The 21,051-nt window shown below is 36.9% G+C and overlaps 1 protein-coding gene across 1 annotated transcript in view; it reads right to left on the minus strand.

Moving 5' to 3' along the window:
• NEMF (nuclear export mediator factor) overlaps positions 1-21,051 on the minus strand; it is a 51,969-nt gene that overhangs the window by 12,421 nt on the left and 18,497 nt on the right. The window contains exons 11-19 of the mRNA XM_080807898.1: positions 20,834-20,896; positions 18,664-18,741; positions 18,299-18,507; positions 17,621-17,812; positions 17,261-17,324; positions 14,370-14,458; positions 9,570-9,673; positions 7,734-7,796; positions 821-933 (exon numbers count right to left, since the gene is read on the minus strand). Coding sequence (XP_080664024.1) covers positions 821-933; positions 7,734-7,796; positions 9,570-9,673; positions 14,370-14,458; positions 17,261-17,324; positions 17,621-17,812; positions 18,299-18,507; positions 18,664-18,741; positions 20,834-20,896 — 975 coding nt within the window. The remainder of the gene's footprint in view (positions 1-820; positions 934-7,733; positions 7,797-9,569; positions 9,674-14,369; positions 14,459-17,260; positions 17,325-17,620; positions 17,813-18,298; positions 18,508-18,663; positions 18,742-20,833; positions 20,897-21,051) is intronic.

Below are 21,051 nucleotides of genomic sequence, written 5' to 3' on the forward strand. Positions count from 1 at the left end.
TGAGGCAGAAAATATCATCTCAGAAGTGATACTAATTTCCTGAAAACACAGTATCACAGCATAGCAGAAAATAATGAATATAAATAGATGTAAAATGAAACTATGGGAGGATAATAATACTGAATTCTTTATCTTACTGCATAGCTTTAGGACCTTGTAAAAGTACATTGTTATCAACTTTAATTACTGAAAATGTGAAATAGCGATGTGAAGTCAAATATGGAGTAAAGTATCATCAAGTAAAACAGCATTTAAGAAGGACAATTACTAAAACACCGGATATAGCTATTTTTTGGGAAGGGCAAAGAGAGATCAGAAAATCCCAACAAAGATGAAGAGAAGAAAGATCTTTTAGGTCAGTACGCCAGTCATAACTGAAACACTAATCATCCTGTGTAACTGCATGAATCATTCGCTCTCTTCGTTTAGGTGTCTTCTCACATCTTACTTTCCTAGAAAGGCCTTCCCTGATGCTTCATTCAAAATGGTAGCCCTTATCACTCTCTACTGCCTACTCAGCTTTAAGAAAAAATTTTTAGAGCACTTGTTACCAGACATTGTTTATGTATTTTTCCCCAGCACCAAAATGTCAGCTGTTCACAAAATCACCTGTTCATGTCTATACCCTCAAAATTTGGTACACAATAGCTTTTTTATTTCTTGTATTTTGGGAGCCCAATGCGGGGCCTGAGCCCAGGACCCTGAGATCAAGACCTGGGCTGAGATCAAGAGTCAGACGCTTAACCTACTAAGCCACCCACGTGTCCTGGTACACAGTAGCTCTTAATAAATTAAGAGAAAGGACCACAGCCCTTATTACCTGATGATGGTACACCCACCAAGCACTAGTGATCACTCGTGCATCCCAAGCAGCGCTGTAGCAAAGTGCCATTGTGCCTGCTTCAGTCAAGGTCCGAGGGGGAATTGGTTCTCCTGTAGAAACAACACTGCAATGCTTCAGTACCCACATACAGACTTTCTACACAGCAACATATGAAAATTACATGCAGCATGACAGATCTGATTCTCTTACATCTTAAATAATGATACATTTTAATTTCAATATTACACGAAGTTACTGTTTTTTATTAACAATGTATTTACAATATCACTCACCATTGGGGAAATGCAAATCAAAACCATAAGGTATTATCACCTTATACCTGTTAGGATGGCTAAAATAAAAAAACACAAGAAACAACAAATTTTGGCGAGGACATGGAGAAAAAGGAACCCTTGTGCACTGTTGGTGGGAATACAAACTGGGGCAGCCACCATGGAGAACAGTATGGAGGTCCCTCAAAAAACTAAAAATAGAACTACTCTATGATCCAGGAATCACACTACTGGGTATTTACTCAAAGGATAGGAAAACACTAATTTGGAGGGATATATGCACCCCGTTTCTGCAGCATTACTTACAAGAGTCAAATTATAGAAGCAGCCCAAGCGTCTGTCAAAAGATGAATGGATAAAGATTCCACACAATGGAATATTATTCAACCACGAAAAAGAATGAAATCTTGCCATTTGCAACAACATGGATGGATCTAAAAAATGTAATGCTAAGAAAAATAAGCCAGAGAAAGACAAATACCATCTGATCTCACTCACATGTGGAATTTAAGAAACAAAACAAACAATAGAAAAAAAAAAGAGAGACAAACCAAAAAACAGACTCTTAACTAGAGAACAAACATGATTATCGAGGGGAGTTGGGTAGGTGGATGGGTGAAACAGGTGAAGAGGATTAAGAATACACTTATCTTACTGAGCACTAATGAGTAATACACAGAATTGTCAAATCACTAATTGTACACCTGAAACTTACATAACACTCTATGTTAGCTATAATGGTATTAAAATAAGATAAAAAGTAAATAACAACAAAAATATATACTAAATAACATACAAAAATATATATAAATATTTACAAAGCAGGCTTTTAATTGTTCTAACAAATCAGAGAAGAAATGCCCTCTCACTTATACTAATAACTCTAATTTCATTCCAGATAGAATTTAGAAAAGTCTATTCAAAGTCTGAAGACTTCCAGAATTACTACAGATCACCTAAATCATCAAAATGAAAAGCATATTAATAATATATCCCTACAGTTAATTTCAAATATCTTTTAATGGGATATAATTCAAATACCATAATATTCACCCTTTTAAAGTATATAATCCAGTGGTTTTTAGTATATTCATAAACCTATATAACCATTACCACTAATTCCAGAACATTTTCATCATCCCCCAAGGAAATCCTATATCCATTAATAGTCATTCTCCACTTTCCCAGGCCCTGGCAATCACAAATATACTCTGTCTCTATGGATTTGCTTATTTTGGAATTTCATGTTGATGGAATCAAATGTGTCTGGCTTCTTTCACTTAGCATCATGTGTTCAAGGTTCATTCCTGTTAATTACCAGTACTTCGTCTCTTTAAGACTGAGTAATATTCCATTACATCAATACACTACATCTTGATTAGTCATCAACTGATGAACACGTAGGCTGTTTCCATTTTGTGGCTATTATAAACAATGCTGTTAAGTATATCTGCAAACAAATTTAGTATGGTCATGTCTGTCCACAGACCTAGGAGTGGAACTGCTAGGTCACATGGTAAATTCTATGTTTGATGTTTTGAGGAACCGCCAAACTCTGTTCTATAGCAGCTGCATCATGTTCCATTCCCACCAGCAGCATATAAGCGTTCCAATCTCTATGTCCTCACCAACACTTGTTTTGCCCATTTTTTCATTGTAATTATTCTACTGGGTGTGAAGTGGTATCTCAGTGTGGTTTTTATTTGCATTTCCCTAATGATGAATAATGCTGAAGCTCTTATCATGTGCCTGTTAGCCATTCTTATATTTTTGGAGAAATAACCTATCTGGATGCTTTGTCATTTTTAAATTGTTTTTGTTCTTGGTTTTTGTTTTTTTTTTTTCCTTTCTAGTGCTGAGACTTAAGAGTTCTTTACCAGATAAATGACTTGCCAAAACTTTCTCTCATTCTGTGGGTTGTCTTTTTATTTTCTTGATAGTGTCCTTTGAACTAAGGCTTTTCAGTCCAATTTACCTGTTTGTTGCTTATGCTTTTGATGTCTTATCTAAGAAATGACTTCCTGATTCACTATGAAATTTATGCCTCATTTTCTTCTAATAGTTTTACAGTTTTAGCTTTTAGGTTTAGGTTTTTGATGTATTTAATTTTTATAAATGGTGTGAAGCAGCGATCTAAGTTTTATTCTTCTGTATATGGATATTAACTGACCAACCACCGTTTGTTGACAATATTACTCTATCCCCACTGAAAGGCTTTCATACACTTGTTCAAAGTCAATGGACTATAAATGAGGAATCTCAATTCTCTTCAGTGATCTAGTTGTCCATCCTCATACCAATACTTCACTGTCTGTATTACTGTTGCTTTGTAGGAGGTTTTGAAATTAGGAAGTGTGAGTCCTCCAATTTTGTTCTTCATTTTTAGAAATGATTTGGCTGACCTGGGTCCTTTGCATTTCTGTGTGAGTTTTAGGATCAACTTATCCATCTCTGCAAAAAAAAAGTCAACTGGAATTCTGAGAGGCATTACATCAAATCTATAGATTAATATGCAAAGTACTGTCATCAGAAAACATTAGGACTTCCAATCCTTACACTAGAAGTTTTTCCATTTATTTAAGTCTTCTTTAATTCCTTTCAATGATGTTTTATAGTTTGGGGTGTATGTCTTACATTTCTTTTTGGTAAATTTATTAAGTATTCTTTTTTTTTTTTAAGATTTTTATTTATTTATATGACAGACAGAGATCACAAGTAGGCAGAGAGAGAGAGGAGGAAGCAGGCTCCCCGCTGAGCAGAGAGTCCGATGCGGGGCTCGATCCCAGGACCCTGAGATCATGACCTGAGCCGAAGGCAGAGGCTTTAACCCACTGAGCCACCCAGGCGCCCCAAGTATTTTATTCTTTTTAATGCTATTATAAATGAATGTTTTATTAATTTACTTTACTACTGTTCACTGCAAGTATATAGAAATACAACTGACTTGAGGTACCTATGTGGCTCAGTTGGTTAAACATCTGACTCTTGGTTCAGCTCAAGTCTTGATCTTACTGGTTGTGAGAGCGAGCCCTGAGTCAGTCTCCATGCTCAGTGCGGAGCTGGCTTGGAGATTCTCTCACTCTGCCCGTCCTCCAACTCGTGTGTGCGCAATCTCTCTCAAATACATAAATTTTAAAAAAAAGAAAAAAAGAAATACAAGTGATTTATATATAATGACCTAGTATTCCAAACATTCTAAACTTGTTTACTTAATTAATAATCTTTGGTGGATTCCTTGAGGTTTTAAATATATATGATCATGCCATCTATAAACAGGAACAGCTATACTTCTTTACCAATGTGGATATTTTTTATTTCTTTTTATTACCTAAGGACCTACTTAGAACCTCCATGCAAGGTTGAATAGAAATGATAAGAACAGACATTTTTATCTTTTTTCCTGATCTTAAGGGAAAAGTTTTCAGTCTTTCACCATTAAGTCTGATGTTAGCGGTGGGTTTTTTAATAAATGTTCTTTTGTTTTGTTCTGTTTTGATAAATGTTCTTTACCAAGTTAAGGAAGCTCCCTTCCGTTAAGTTTGTTGAGTGTTTTCTATCACAAAGGGGTGTTGCATTATTGCCAAAGGCTTTTCCTGCCTCGATTGAGCTGATCATGTGCTTCTTGTCCTTTACTCTATTAACACTGTACTATATTAATTTTCATACATTAAACCAATCTTGCATTCCTGGGATAAATCCCACTTTGTCATGGCGTACAATCCTTTTAATATGCTACTGAATTCGGCTTTCTAATATTTTGTTGAAGATTTTTTTGTCTATTCATAAGCAATACTAGTCTATTAATTTTCAATTCTTGTGATATCTTTGTCTGGTTTTGTTATTAGGCTAATATTGGTCTTACAGCATGAGTTAGGAAGTTTTTCCATCTCTTCAATTTTTTTTGGAAGTTTGTAAAGGATTTGTATTCAATCTTCTTTAAAAGTTTGGTAGAATTCACTAGTGAAGCTACCTGGGCCTAGAATATTCTTTGTGAGCATGTTTTTTGTTTTGGGTATTTTTTTTTTTTAAGATTTATTTATTTATTTGACAGACAGAGATCACAAGAAGGCAGAGAGGCAGGCAGAGAGAGGAGGAGGAAGCAGGCTCCCTGCTGAGCAGAGAGCCCGATGCGGGGCTTGATCCCAGGACCCTGAGATCACGACCTGAGCTGAAGGCACAGGCTTTAACCCACTGAGCCACCCAGGCGCCCCTGGGTATTTTTTTTTTAAGATTTTATTAATTTATTTGATAGAGACAGAGAGAACACAAGCAGGGGGAGCAGCAGGCAGAGGGAGAGAGAGAAGCAGGACTCTGGGATCATGACCTGAAATGAATGCAGACACTTAACTGACTGAGCCACCCAGGCACCCCTAGGTTTTTGTTTTTGCTTTTTTTGTTTTTAGGTTTTTCTTTTTTTTTTTTTTTAAGATTTTATTTATTTGACAGACAGAGACCACAAGTAGGCAGAGAGGAAGGCAGAGAGAGAGGAGGAAGCAGGCTCCCTGGGAGCAGAGAGCCCGATGCGGGGCTCGATCCCAGGACCCTGGGATCATGACCTGAGCTGAAGGCAGAGACTTTAACCCACTGAGCCATTCAGGCACCCCTTTAGGTTTTTCTTTGTTTTTTTTTTTATTACTTTTAAAGATTTTATTTTTTATTTGACAGAGAGAGATCACAAGTAGGCAGAGAGGCAGGCAGAGAGAGAAGGGGTGGGAAGCAGGCTCTCTGCTGAGCAGAGAGCCAAATGCAGGGCTCAATCCCAGCAACCTGAGATCATGACCTGAGCCAAAGGCAGAGACTTAGCCCACTGAGCCACCCAGGTGCCCCACTGTTGTTGTTTTTTAATTACTATTTCAATCTCTTTACTTGTTATAGGTTTGTTTTCATTTTCTAGTTATCCTTGAGTCAGTTTTTGGTAGTCTGTGTCTTTCTAGGAATGAGCCTGTCTCATCTAGATCATTTAATTTGTTGCTATACAATTGTATGTAGCATGCCCTCACAATCTTTTTTCCCCCTCAGCAAATGCAGCTTCCAAAGGTATTTAATACATGTTCCAGATATAGACTATAGATCTAATTTTTATCACAGTGAAAAGTTCCTTCTTTGGTTCAAGAAGCCACTTATGAGAAAACAAAGTTCTGCTGTCTTACTACACATCCACCACACGGAATACCATACAAGTATTTCTAAAACGGTGTTTTCTAAGAGGAAGCTAGTGAACTTTTTTTTAAATCCTTTTCATTTCTGTAAAGTTGGTATTAATATCCCCCCCTTGTGTTCCTAATGTTAGGAATTTGAATATTCTCTTATTTTTTGGTCAGTCCAACTAAAGTTTTATTAATTTTGTTGAACCAACTTTGGTTTCACTGATTTTATCTACTGTTCTTCTATTCTGTTTCATTTATTTCCACTCTAAACTTTTTTTTTTTTAAATTTTATTTATTTGACAGAGAGAGATCACAAGTAGGCAGAGAAAGAGGGGGAAGCAGGCTCGCCGCTAAGCAGAGAGCCCAATGCAGGGCTCAATCCCAGGACCCCGACATCACGACCTGAGCTGAAGGCAGAGGCTTAACACACTGAGCCACCCAGGCGCCCCATTTCCACTCTAAACTTTATTAGTTCCCTTCCTTACTATGGGTTATTTGCTTTTCTTTTTCTAGAGCTTATGTATACATTTTCATTTCTTAGAGCTTTTCTTTTTTAAATATAAACATTACAACTATAAACTTCTCACTAAGCACTGCTTTAGCTGCAACTCATATCATTTTGATAGATTGTGTTTCATTTCAGTCATCTCAAAGTATTTTCTAACACTCCCTATCATTTCCTCTTTGACACTGGTTACTTCTGAATGTGTTTAATTTCCACACATTTGTGAATTTTTGAAATTTTCATCTAAATTCACTCCATTATGGTCAGAAAGCTTACTCTGTATGATTTCAGTAGCTTTAAAGACTTGTCTTATAGACTATTACATGGTCTAGGCTGGAGAACATACCAGATGCACTTGAGTAGTCTATTGTTGTTAGGTAAGGATACCAGAGATAGGTCTTAGGTCTAGTTAACTTACAGTATTATCAGAATCTTCTATTTCCTTGTTTATCTTCCACCTAGTTATTCTATCCATGGCTGAAAGTTAGGTATTAAAGTCCTAAACTATTACTGTTGATCTATTTCTCCCTTTGATTCTGTCAGATTTTGCTTCATGGCTAATTCTAGGGCTCTGTTGTTGGGTGCATAAATGTTTATAATAGTTACGTCTTAGTGATTGGGACGTCTGAGTGGCTCAGTCAGTTGGGTGTCTGCCTTTGGCTCAGGTCATGATCCCAGGTCCTGGGACCAAGTCCTGCATTGGCTCAGCAGAGAGCCTGCTTCTCTCTCTCCCTCTGCCTGCCACTCCCCCTGGTTGTGTTGTGTGTGTCTCCCTCTCTTGCTCTCTGACAAATAAATAAATAATAATAAAAAAACTTAATAATTTATCTTATTGATGAACTGATCCTTTTATCATTATAAAGTGTCCTTTATAATAACAATTAACAATTTTTGTTTTATTGTTATACTAAAAATATTTTAAAGAAAGGAATTAAAGTTCTGAATAATAAAGAGAAATACATTACCTGTTGGATTCTTAATTACACAGCTCGTAGCTCCATGAAGATCAGCATGTACATAAATGTCCCCTTAAAAACAAATGAGAAATAACACTTTAAGTCCTGTTTCTTTTTTTTTTTTTTTTTTAAATGGGTTTAATGGGTTCAAAATCCAAAGGGTGTAAGAAGGCCTATAAGGAAAAGTCCATTTCCCACCCCTAGGAGAGCGCTCTCACAGGCTTCCTTATAGGAAAGCAATGCTAATATGGTAGATTACAAAAATGGTCAGTTCCTCTCTCCCCCACTATCCACACCTCTTTGCTCTGTGACCCTGAAGCTTCACTTCAAGAGGTGGAGTCACTTCCCCATCCCTTGTGTCTGGGTCTGCCCCATGACCTGCCTTGGCAGAATGTGACCTCTGGGACCAAGTGCCAATTCTCAGCCTAGGACTTAGTAGTCCTTGTGTGTTTCCTATTTTTCTCACAAACCTGCTGAGTTACCATGTAAGCCAATCTAGACTAGAGGGTGAGAGACACATGGAGATGAGTTATCCTAGCAAATGTAAAGGTCCTGAGGACCACGGATGTTTGACATGTATGAAGAGCAGTCAGAAGGCCAGACTAAGGGAAGAGTGGTAAGAAATGAGGCTGGAGAAGAAGCCAGAAGGCTTGTAAACCACAATGATGGCTTCAAGTTATATTCTAAGTATTTGATACCAATGAATAACCAAATGAACAAACAAATGCAGAAGTCAGATCTTCCCTCCTTTTTTAAGGGAAAAAGAAAGTGCACAGTTCCTAAAAGGTAAAATGAGCAGCCACTGTTTGCTATGACAGTTTGTCTGGGATTTGAAATTCAAAGAGAAAAACTCATAGTGCTCCAAGAAAGGCTCAGCTCACAATGAACAGAGCTACAGAAAACAAGAGACCAAGCCCTGAGCACCATGTAATAATCTGATCCCTGTTTCTTCCTTTTCTGGTTTGGGATCTTCAGTGGACATCGAATTAGCTCTGATTATTGATTTCAGACACCCCACACTGAGGGTTCAACCACAGTGAGGTGGTGGTTATCAGCCAACAAAAATAAATAAGAAGCCTTACACTACAGGGCTTAAGTCCTGTTTCTAAATGTGAAAAAAAAGTTATGAACTTCACTAAAAAATCAAGCCTTTAAAATTTTGATGTACAATAATTTTGGAGGACTGAAAGCTATTTTGTTAATGCAGCAGGGAATCAAAAGTCCAATACTGGGGCACCTGGGTGGCTCAGTGGGTTAAACCTCTGCCTTCAGCTCAGGTCATGATCTCAGACTCCTGGGATCGAGCCCTGGGTCAGGCTCTCTGCTCGGCAGGGAGCCTGCTTCTCCGCCCCACTCTGCCTGCTTTTCTGCCTACTTGTGATCTCTGTCAAATAAATAAAATCTTTAAAAAAGAAAAAAAAAGTCCAATACTACAGATTAGCTCAGCACTACTACTTTAGGACTACTCACTTAAAATTATCATTTTAAGTGTCAAAACACATATTCAACAAACAATAAGCCACCAAAATGAAACTCTATCAATTAAACCTGTCAAGCAAAAGAGTAGAAGATGAAAACCTGTTCTCATACTGAGATAACTGATCCAATTACTTAGGAGAAAATTCTTTATTTATTTTTTTTAAATTTTATTTATTTATTTGACAGAGAGAAAAATCACAAGTAGGCAGAGGGGGAGAGGGAAGCAGACTCTCCACCAAACAGAGAGCCCGATGCGGGGCTCAATCCCAGGACCCCAAGATCATGACCTGAGCCAAAGGCAGAGGCTTAACACACTGAGCCACCCAGGCACTCCAGAATATTCTTTAAAATTTTAATCATACTTACCTGCTGTCAAGTATCTTTTCACAATTATTTCATTCTGTTGCTGATCTCGTCCACCTATAATTAGATAGTTCTCTGAGCTAATGAACCACAGAAATTTCTCAAACCTATCAAATTGAAAGAAAAAAAGTTAACATTCTTTTCCTTTATAGTCATCTGAATTCATCCTTTTCGCAAACAAAAAGAAGACAATGAAACTGTCCTACCTTCATATGTTAAGACTAACTGATGATTTAATTTTTTTTAATTTGATGATTTAATTTCTTAAAGCATCAAACTGAATTTTTACTGAAATCTTGCAATACAAATCACCTTAGGATATTCTTCAGAAGGTAATTAAATTGTGTTTAATTTTTTTTTTAAGATTTTATTTACTTCTGACAGAGAGATAGTGAGAGAGGGAACACAAGTATGGGGGAGCTAGAGAGGAGAAGCAGGCTCCCCGGCTGAGCACGGAACCCCATATATGGCGCTCATTCCCAGGATGCTGGGATCCTGACCTGAGCCAAATGCAGATGCTTAACAACTGAGCCACCCAGGTGCCCAAATTCTGTTTCAAAAAAGTATGTTCTCTCCTTATCTCACTCGCAAACAGATCCTTCTTAAACTTAAGGGTAACGTAACGATGAGTTACACAAAGCAAAAGCATAAAACGTCACATGGTCCCTAGGTTTATCTTTCTTCCAGTGGGGCACTGGCTAGGTTTTGGGGCTACTGGTAAGAAAGAAAAGTTTTTCCATTCTGTCTTCAACTGAATGTTTACAGACATGATATTCTTTACACTTATTTCTAGAGCAAAAATTACCATTAGAAGTATAAAATTATAACTTTTCTCAACAGACAAAGTAATTTGGGTTTTCATGATTAATATGTACCATCATGATAAAAAGTAAAGAGTGTATACTTATATGGCATTTAGATTTACTGGAAAGATAACAGCTCTATATTTTTATCACCTTATATAAAGCAAAAACTAGAAGAAGTAAAAGGAGAAACAAATGTACAATTATGTGATTCTTAACACAATTCTCAGTAATTGAGAAAACAATCATTAAAAAAAGAATGAGTACAGATTCCAAAGATTTAATTAATGAATGTGACCTAATTGATATTTAGAGAATTGCATTCAACAACTACAGAACATTCTTCTCAACTACATATGAAACATTTGTAAATAAAGTACACTGCAAATATGCTGGACCATAAAGCAAATTTCAATAACAAATGTCAAAGGGTTGAGATAATTCAGAATACCATCAATGAACATTATGCAACTTAAGTTAGAAATCAATGGCAAAAAGAGAACCAAAAAAGCTCCATAGGTTCGAAAATTAATAAACATAACTCTAAATAACACATGGGTGAAGAAATCACAATGTAAATTAGAACATATTTTCCACACAAAAGATAATGAAAATACAATATGGAATATAGTTAAAGCCAAGCTTAGAGGGAAATTTACTGCCTGAAATACGTATTAGAAAAGATAATAGGCTGGGAGAAAAAAAAAAATCAATGAACTAAATTTCCATCTCAAGAAATCAGAAAGGGAAATGCAAATGAATCCTGAAGGAAAATAGAAAGAGGAAAATAATAAAATAGAGAGCACATATATAATAGTGGAGATCAACAGTCAAAACTGGTTCTTGAAAGGTATTAATACAACTGAAAATCCTCTGGCCAGACTAACCAAGAAAAAGAGAAAGGACAATGACAATTATTATAAATGACAAAGGAAGGTATTAAAGACTATACAGATGTTAAAAGGTTAGTGGAACATTAAAACTTTATGCCAGTACATTCCAAACTGCTGAAATAGACAAAGTCTTAGGAAAATACTACTAACCCAAATCAGACAATCTGAGAAGTACTAAAGAATTTGAATCTGTAGTGAAAAAGTTTCCCAAAAAGAAAACTTCAAGACTACTCAGCCTCACAGGTGGAATTTTGTCAAACAACAAAGGACAATTGATAAAGAATACTTCCCAGAGGCATCTAAGTGGCTCTGTCAGTTAAACATCTGCCTTCAGCTTAGGTCATGATCTCCAGGTCCTGGGGATGGAGTCCCACATTGGGCTCTCTGCTCAGCAGGGAGTCTGCTTCTCTCTCTCACCCTCTTTGCCACTCCCCCCTGTTCATTCTCCCCCTCCCTCTCTCTCAAATAAATAAAATCTTAAAAAAAATAAAGGAACACTTCCCAATCTGTTTTATGAAGTAACGTTACCTTAAGACCAATACCTAAGAAAAACATTATGAGAAATGAAAATTACAGGTCTATTCTATTCATCAACAGAGATGTGAGGAAAAGAAAGGAGAAAGGGAGAAGAAAAATGCAACAGCATTCTGAGAAATGAAAAAATGACTGGACTCAAGAAGCTGCAATCTAGGCTGACAATGGAAAAAGCAAAGAAACAAATCACTGTGTAACCCATACAAAGCTTAAAATAGCAGTACACGGTACTGTTAGAAATAGGGTTTCAGATGGGGTTAAAAAACAGGAAAACTGGCCAAAAATCTGATCAAGAAGCAGTTACTTCCCTAGATCTTCTTTCCAGCTCTGAACATGGTAGTAAGCTGTGCCTTCCATATCCTAACAGAAGGCCAGAAGTCAATTCTCTAGAAAGTGTACAAAGAGTATCTCTCAATTAGGGGAAAAGTGGCACAGTTGCTGAGTAGTGGTAACATAAATAAAAGAGGGCAATTAAGTTAATGTATGAATTACTGAATACTAAACTTCCCCAATCTATTCCCACTGGGCTTCCAAAATTATGACAGCCAGGTCTTCACTTTGCAAGCAGGGTAAAAAGTCTTTCCTGAAAATTGAGACCAGCTAAGAAGTCAAAAGCTAAAGACATTGAGAGCTCCACACAACATGGCCCACGTACATCATTTTATAAGTCCAGCCACCCAGAGAGAACTTCCAATCAGCATTTTAATACTCTAGTATAAATGTGAACAGACAATAATGTGAACAGACAACTCAGGATTACCAGACATTAATAAAAGTCTTTAACAAAAATTGAAGACAAACCCAACAAATTAAAAAAAAAAAAACAAAACCCCAAACCAAAAACCTTAGAGAAGACCTGCAAGAAAAGAATACTTTTAAATAAAATTAAGACATCAAAACTATTCTCAGTATAAAGAAAGTGAAGAAAGTTTTAAAAATGTAACAAAAAAAACAAAAAATAGATTAAAATAAAAACATGATAGGAAGGAATAAAACATTTAAAAATTCAGAGGAAGAACTGAAAGATACAGAAATCTCTCAGAATAAAGAACAAAACAATAAACAGTTGAAAAACAGAAAATGCAAGAAAACTGGAGGACCATCCAAGGAATCCCATATTTTTAAGACTTCTAGATGGAAAGAAAAAAAAAGAAAACAAAACAAAAAGGAAAACACAACCTACAGAGTCCTAAGAAATATTTCCAGAAAATTTCTCAGAACTGAGTTTCTAAATTAAAAAGTGTCACAGACTATCTAGCATAATAGATTAAAACATCTTCACCAATCTGTACCATTGTGAAATTTTAGAAAACTGAGAGAAAAAAGATCTACAAGTTTACAGAAAGACAAAAGTAAGTTGCTTTTTTTGTTTTTTGCATTTTGGGTTTGGTTTCTTTTACTGAGCATAAAAAAAAACAAATTTTCAATGAAGTATTATCAAAATGACATCAGACTTTTGAAGATCAGATCTGAAAGTTAACACAATAAACAATGACTTTAAAAGTCTGAAGAAAACATTTTCAAACCAGAATATACACCCAAACAATTAGGTATAAAGGTAAAAATAATTTTTTTTTATATACAGAAGACCTCAAAAATTTTACATCTTATACACCCTTCTCATGTAGCCTCTAGAACACATATTCCATCAATGAAGAAAAAGGAAGTATGAGATCCAGGACAGAAAATCCAAAACAGAAAGGGGTAAAGAGAATCTCCAGACTAAGAATAAAAGATCTTAAGATGTTAAGAGTAACTGATCTAGGACAAAGTAGGTCAAAAAGCTCATGAGAGATTTCTGCAAGATGATGCTGATAGAATTCCAATGTGCCTGAACACACTTGGAAGAGAAAGATAAATGAAAACAACAATTTTTACCTTCAGGGAAGACAAAAAGCTGAGCAGGGAAAGAAAAGAAACAATGTCATATGACCCAGCTGTAACTACAATTACAATATTAATATAATATTAATGCTGAATATCAACTGTGGCAAATTAGGCTATACCTTTACTAGGAGGCTGAGTGGTGTGTATGTGTGTGATGCAACACAAACGGAAAGAATAAAATCTTCATCTTATACAGTGGAAGTCATTAATAGAGTATAAAACAGAAAAATTAAGCAGCAGCAATATAAACATATTACTAAGAGAAAGGGAGGGATATACCAAAAGTAATCAGCTGAAAGAGCTAACAATAGTTTCTATAGAGAGGAGGCAACAGGAGTAGGGGTAAAATGTTGCAGGACTACTGGTTTTTGCAACAAGCTTTATAGAACTGCTTGATTTTCTAAACAATGTGCATGTATAATTTTAATAAAACCAAAAAACTGTATTTTGGGGGGCGCCTGGGTGGCTCAGTGGGTTAAAGCCTCTGCCTTCGGCTCAGGTCGTGATCCCAGGGTTCTGGGATGGAGCTCCGCATCGGGCTCTCTGCTCAGCAGGGAGCCTGCTTCCCCCCTCTCTCTGCCTGCCTCTCTGCCTACCTGTGATCTCTGTCAAATAAATAAATAAAATCTATATATTAAAAAAAAAAAAACACAAAAAACTATATTTTTACAAGGTAAAACACTTACCAATACACTTTTCTCGCTTTCTGAATAGAGGTAACTGTCTGGACTTCTTTTAAGGTTTGCTTTGTTTTCTTTTCTGCTGATTTGAATGCCTATTTATAAGAAGAGAGTTTTAAAATAATTTGTTTAAAAAAATTTTGTTAAGAACATATTTAAATAACAGCAAGTAAGGAGCTCCTGGGTGGCTCAGCTGGATAAGCATCTGACTCTTAATTTCAGCTCAGGTCACGATCTCAGGATTGTAAGCTCAAGCCTCGCACTGGGCTCAGCAATGAGCATGGAGCCTGCTTGATTCTCTCTCCCTGTCTCTCTGCTCCTCTTCCCACCACCCGCCACGTGTACAGGAGCATATGCATTCTCTCTCTCTCTCAAAAATAAATAGATAGATAAATTAAATAACATATATATAAAACACCAATAAATGACAGGGCAAGAAATCATTTTTAAATGTCACAAAATGGCACTATTTACACACACACCCCATACACACATGAAAGTAAAGAAGATTTTTTGTCTTAAATATTAAAATAATTTAAGTCAAAGATTTGCCACATACAAATATTTGCTCTAGACCTACAAATTACAAAAAGTATCATTTGTTTACCAGATACTGAGTATCTACCATATAACAGGTTGTGGACTTAATGCTGAGACACACAAGTGAACAAGACAAAGTTCTCACCCCCACCCCACCAGGGGGTCTAGGGAAGATACAAATATAAAACACATAATTATTCAAATAAAACATAGGTTAATCACTTTTAAGGATGCTATGAGAGTAAACAAGGGAAACTAATTTATAACTGCTTAGGTCAAACAAGGTATTTCTGAGGAAATGGCATTTGGGCTGAAGCCTGAAAGGTTAATAGAATTATCAAGGCAAAAACAGGAAGAAGATGGGGCGCCTGGGTGGCTCAGTGGGTTAAAGCCTCTGCCTCCAGCTCAGGTCATGATCTCGGGATCCTGAGATCGGGCCCTGCGTCGGGCTCTCTGCTCAGTGGGGAGCCTGCTTCCTCCTCTCTCTCTCTCTGCCTGCCTCTCTGCCTGCTTGTGATTTCTGTCTGTCGAATAAATAAATAAAAAACAAAACAAAACAAAAAAAACCTGTTGACTCCTTTAAAAAAAAAAAAAAAAAAAAGGAAGAAGAGCACTGTAAGCAAAAAAAGAAAAGGCCAGCTTGACCAGAAAGTAGTGCTCAAGGTAAAAATGTCAAGAAATGAGGCTGGAAAGGCAAATAGAGGGCCAAGTCATGAAGGCCACTCATTTAACAGATATTAATGTTACTATGTTCCAGGCAATATTCCAGGGGCTGGGACAACGTAATGAATAAAACAAAGATCCTACTTTCATACAACCTATATTCTAGAGGGAAGACAGATAAACATATGCTGGGAGGGTTTTTGTTTTTGTTTTTCTCCTTAAGATTTTATTTATTTATTTGACAGAGAGAGACACAGTAAGAAGGGAAACTCAAGCAGTGGGGAGTGGGCGAGGGAGAAGCAGGCTTCCTGCCAAGTAGGGAGCCCAATACGGGGCTCGATCCCAGGACTCTGAGATCATGACCTGAGCTGAAGGCAGATGCTTAACAACTGAGATACCCAGGCGCCCCGGAAGGGGTGTTTTTTAAGAAGAAAAATAAAGCAGAGCGGGAGTGATTGAGAATAGTACTACTTTTAGTAAGAGTGGTCAAGAAAGGTCTCATCAAGTCTCATTTTAGAAAACATGCCGATGAATGGAGGGATCAAACCATGGAAATTTTAAGGGAAGAACATTCTCAACAGAAAGAGCAGCAAGCACATATGCCCTGAGAAGGCAGCACGGGTCACTGCTACAGGGACAGCTAAGTTCCCAGTGTAGCTGGAAAGAGTGTAGCAAAAGGAGTGCAGGTGATTAGATGGGAGGGGAGAAGATCATGTAGGGCCTTTAGGACAGAAGAAGGGCTTTGAACTGTCTTGTTTTGTTTTGTTTTTATTTGAGAGAGAGAAAGAGAGTGGCCAAGGGGTGGGTGGCGGGCAGCAGTAGGAGAGGGAGAGAGAAACCCAAGCGAACTCCAGGCTGAGCACAGAGCCTGACACAGGGTTCGATCTCACAACTCTAAGATCATGACCTGAGCCAAAACCAGGAGTCTGATGCTTAACAGACTACACCACCCAGGCACCCCTGAACTGTCTTAAGTAAGATGGGAAGCAACTGGATTTTGAACAGACAGAAATAACTTTATTTTTTATTTAAAAAGATCACTATGGCTGCTATGTGAGGAACAGACTACAGGGGGAAAGGGTAGAATGAGAGAGACCCAGGAAGAGGCTATTATTACAGACCATATGAACAGAGATGATGGGGGCCTGGACTATTAGTGGCCAGATTCTGGTTACACCCTTTAAGAAAAGCTACATAGATATGCTGATGAGGGAATGGATACGGTTTATGAGCAAAGGGTCTAGGATGAGTCCAACATTTTTTTTTTTTTAGATTTTATTTATTTATTTGACAGAGAGATAGAGAGCACAAATAGGCAGAGCAGCAAGCAGAGGGAGAAGCAGGCTCTCCACTGAGCAGGCAGCCCGATGTGGGACTCGATCCCAGGACCCTGGGATCATGACCCGAGCTGAAGGCAGCCGCCTAACTGACTGAGCCACCCAGGCGCCCCTGAGTCCAACATTTTTAAGCCAAGTAAAAGGAAAAAAGAAAGCACTATTTACTGAGACAGGGAAGAGTGGGAAGGAGGTTTGGGAAAGAAAATAAATACTGGAAATACACATATTTAAAACAAAATCAAATTTGAAAGATATTTCTGAATTAGAAAACCTCATTTAAACAGAAGAAATAATTAGGGCCATTAAGTTAAAGCAGAGAAAAACAATTCACGTTCACTCTTAAGAAATACTAAGTACCTTTTCAGCAGCTTCAACAGTCTTTTGTGTTTTCTTAGCAGCATACCTCTTGTGATCATAGTATCTAGAAAAATATATTTCTCTTAATTTTAGGTAAAATCTTATTCTTTAGCTTTCTATTTATTTTATCTTATTTTAGATTCTCAAATCATACGAAACAAATTTTGTGCATTACCCATCTTTATTTTATATGTTCCCTATGAAAACAAAGTTGTATAATGCACAAAATGAGATCTGAAAGTGTTTTCACCCAAAAGCACATACATACAGTATATATATACATATATTATCCTTAATATCCTAACTGATTTATTGCAGATAGTAGTTTACCTACAATTCATACTTATATTTAACACTTACTTTTTGGCATTGGCATATGCTGACAAGCTGAGATCAACATCAACAAGTAATGGCCTATTTTTCTGAGGCTTCTGCAGCTGTTTATTCTTCTGCTTTTTCTTTTTTCCTTTTGGTGGTTCAGTTTCATTTTTTTCAACACTGATGTCACCATCAACATCGTCATCTTCCTCCTCTGATAATAAGTATGGATTTCTATTAAAAATATTCAATAGTATTTCACTAATGTCAATGACATCACTTTGTTTTCAAATTTTTTTCCTCAATTACATTATAGATGGTTTACAATATTTACAAATAGGTGCATTTGTGGGGGGACACTAAGTGGCACAGTTGGTTAAGTGCCTAACTCTTGGTTTTGGCTGAGGTCGTGATCCCAGGGTCATGATACTGAGCCCCATGATGGGCTCCATGCTCAGCATGGAGGCTGCTTCGGATTCTCTCTCTCTCCTTCTCTGTCCAACCCCACATGTGTTCATGCGCATGCTCACACTCCCTCACTCTCTAAATAAAATCTTTTAAAAAATTAAATAGGTGTCTTATCTCAATGTAAATTGTTTTTCCTTTATCTTTGAGGATAAATTTCCAAATAAAAGAGAAAAAAATTTAAATGAATACAGTGAACAATTAAATAGCAAACTGAAAACAAACATGAACTGCTTAACTAAGAATCAAACTTACCTTAGTAGCATTGTAACATGATTTGTTTGTAGTTTTAATTCTTTAATTGCATTTGCAACTGGGTCTCCTTGAGCTTGGGCTTCTTTCACAATTAACCCAATTTCTGTCCAATCTATCTGGTTGGCTAAAGCACTTCGAACAACCTGAATGGCTCTGTCAACTATTTGTAGGTTCATTTCTATGAGCTCTCCTTTAAGTTTGTCTATTTCCTTAAGAAATAAACAAAAATGTTTACTATAATGCCAGTTAAAGTTACCATTTTTTCAGTTTTTAATTCCACATAGTTAACACACAGTGTTGTATTTAAAGTCATCATTTTTTTTAAAGTTACCATTTTTGAAAACTGAAAAAGCTAAACATAATACCTGAGCCTGCTGAAGAGCTTCTAATCGGTTTTCATGATCCTTTCGGACGTTATCTAATTTCTTCAATGCTTGTTTTTCCTTTTGTAGACAAAACAGATTTTTAAAAATTAGATTTCTCATGCCTTTTGTACCTTTTCTCCCTTCTGTCCTGAAACTCGCTATCCCACCTGCACTTCAGCCCCCTAAATATTGTCACCTTGCTAGCGAAGGTTCCTATAGCCCACCTCCCAGGTCTATCCTACCCCAAAGTGTTTCAAGCTCTCAAATTACTTCTCCTGACTACCCACTTCCCCTTCCCTATATAAGAAGGTATTTTGATTACTGGTGACACTGTATGTAATATATGCCCCTAATGCCCCTGCATTATTCAAGGCAAAATTCAAGACATTGTCTTTCTAACACATAAAAGTGAAGTTTTGGGAAAATGCATTCTTAAAGAACATATATTACCAAAATAGCTTCTTTTTATTTTATTGCTCCTTTAATTTTCTCATCATCATTTCTACAGAGTACTCTTTTTCCTAAATTAATGCCACAAAGGCTCATGGTAGTTCATTTACCTTCTATATAGCATTTGATCATATATCATTTACATTTCAAGTTTACTGATTTGGAGCAAGTTTTCTAACACCAGTAATAACATCACCAATTAGTGAATGTTTGAATGCTGGATGTAATATTTAAAAAATTTGAATTGGGACACCTGGGTGGTTCAGTCAGTTAAGCTCTGCCTTTGGCTCAGGTCATGATCTCAGGGTTCTGGGACAGAGTCCTGCATTGGGCTCCTTGCTCAGGAGGGAGCCTGCTTCTCCCTCTGCCTGCTGCTTCCCTGCTTATGCTCGCTCTCTGTTTCCCGCTCTCCCTGACAAATAAATAAATAAAATCTTTAAAATAAATAATTAAAAATCTGAATTTTAAGAATGGGGACTATAAATAAAATCTTAAGAAAAAATTTTTTAAGAAAAGGGGGGGTGGAGGATGCCTGGGTGGCTCAGTCGGTTAAGTATCTGCCTTTGGCTCAGGTCATATTCCTAGGGTCCTGGGATCAAGTCCCAAATTGGGCCCCTGCTCAGAGGGGAGTTTGCTTCTCCCTTTCCCTCTGCCCCTCCCCCTGCCTGTGCTCTCTCACTCTGATAAATAAAATCTTTTAAAAAAATTAAAAAACACAACAGTGACTATTAGAAGAACACAGTGATCACTAAAATAATTCATGGATATTCTGATGCACATAAAAACATGCCATTCAATGGTTCCATGAAATAACTGCACTGGTTCATGTACTGCCACCATGTGGCAGTAACACTATTTAATTCATTCAACCCACCTGCTTTGAAATTGAGCTGTTTCATTTTATACAATAGAGGGAGGGTACAGGGATTCACATAATTTCAAATTTTTGCACACACATTTCAAGACTTTACCTGTTAATATATTTTTTAAGATTTTATTTATTTATTTGACAAAGACACAGCGAGAGGAGGAACACAAGCCAGGGGAGAGGGAGAAGCAGGCTCCCCACTGAGCAGGTGGCCTGATTCGGGGCTTGATCCCAGGACCCTGGATCATGACTCGAGCCAAAGGCAGACGCTTAATAACTGAGCCACCCAGGTGCCCCTACTTAATATTTTTGAAAAATCAAATCCCCTTCAAATCAAGAGTGACTGTGGCTAATTTCTGAAGCTGTTCTGCAGCAATGCTCCAAAAACGTGGTCAAATGTGCTGTGGAAACAGCATATTATAAACTCTCCTGCAGAGTTAGCCTACTTAGAAAAAAACAGTTTAATGATAAATATGATTAATTGTACAGAAAGGACATTTCCCTCTCTTTTGGCCTATTTAAAAATCTCCTTGGAATAGTATTCCCTTAACAGTAAAGTTTGAGAAGCTTCAGGTTGCTGTAATAACACAAATTATACTAAGGAATAAATAACAGGCCCACCTTCCCACTGTATTTTGCATTTTGCAGAATATCTGACATACTGATGGAACAAATGAGGGAATGCTTTTCAACAATGAGACCTCCCCTGGACCTTTATCAATAAACCAAGGATCAGGGCATTCCCATACCACTTCTGAAAGGCTGCCCATTCCCATTATGAAAGCATCATTTACACAGCAAACCACACTAAGGCTAGTTGGTTTAATATAAATGTTTTCAGCAATACCATACCTGTTGTAAAGCTTTTAAATCTATTTTCTGACCTTCTATCTTGGAATAAAATTCATCCACAGCCTTATTAGGAAAAAAAAAAAAGATAATGACTAGTTTAAAAAAAAACAGTCTCTACTTCAAGTACATACATAGAATTTTAGAGTCCATTTTATGTTATAACACTACTCAAAGAACTTGAACAGATTCCCAGTAAATGTATCATATAGATAAACAGA

This window comes from Martes martes, assembly GCF_963455335.1.
Source record: "Martes martes genome assembly, chromosome: 7".
Classification (NCBI taxonomy): Eukaryota; Metazoa; Chordata; class Mammalia; order Carnivora; family Mustelidae; genus Martes; species Martes martes.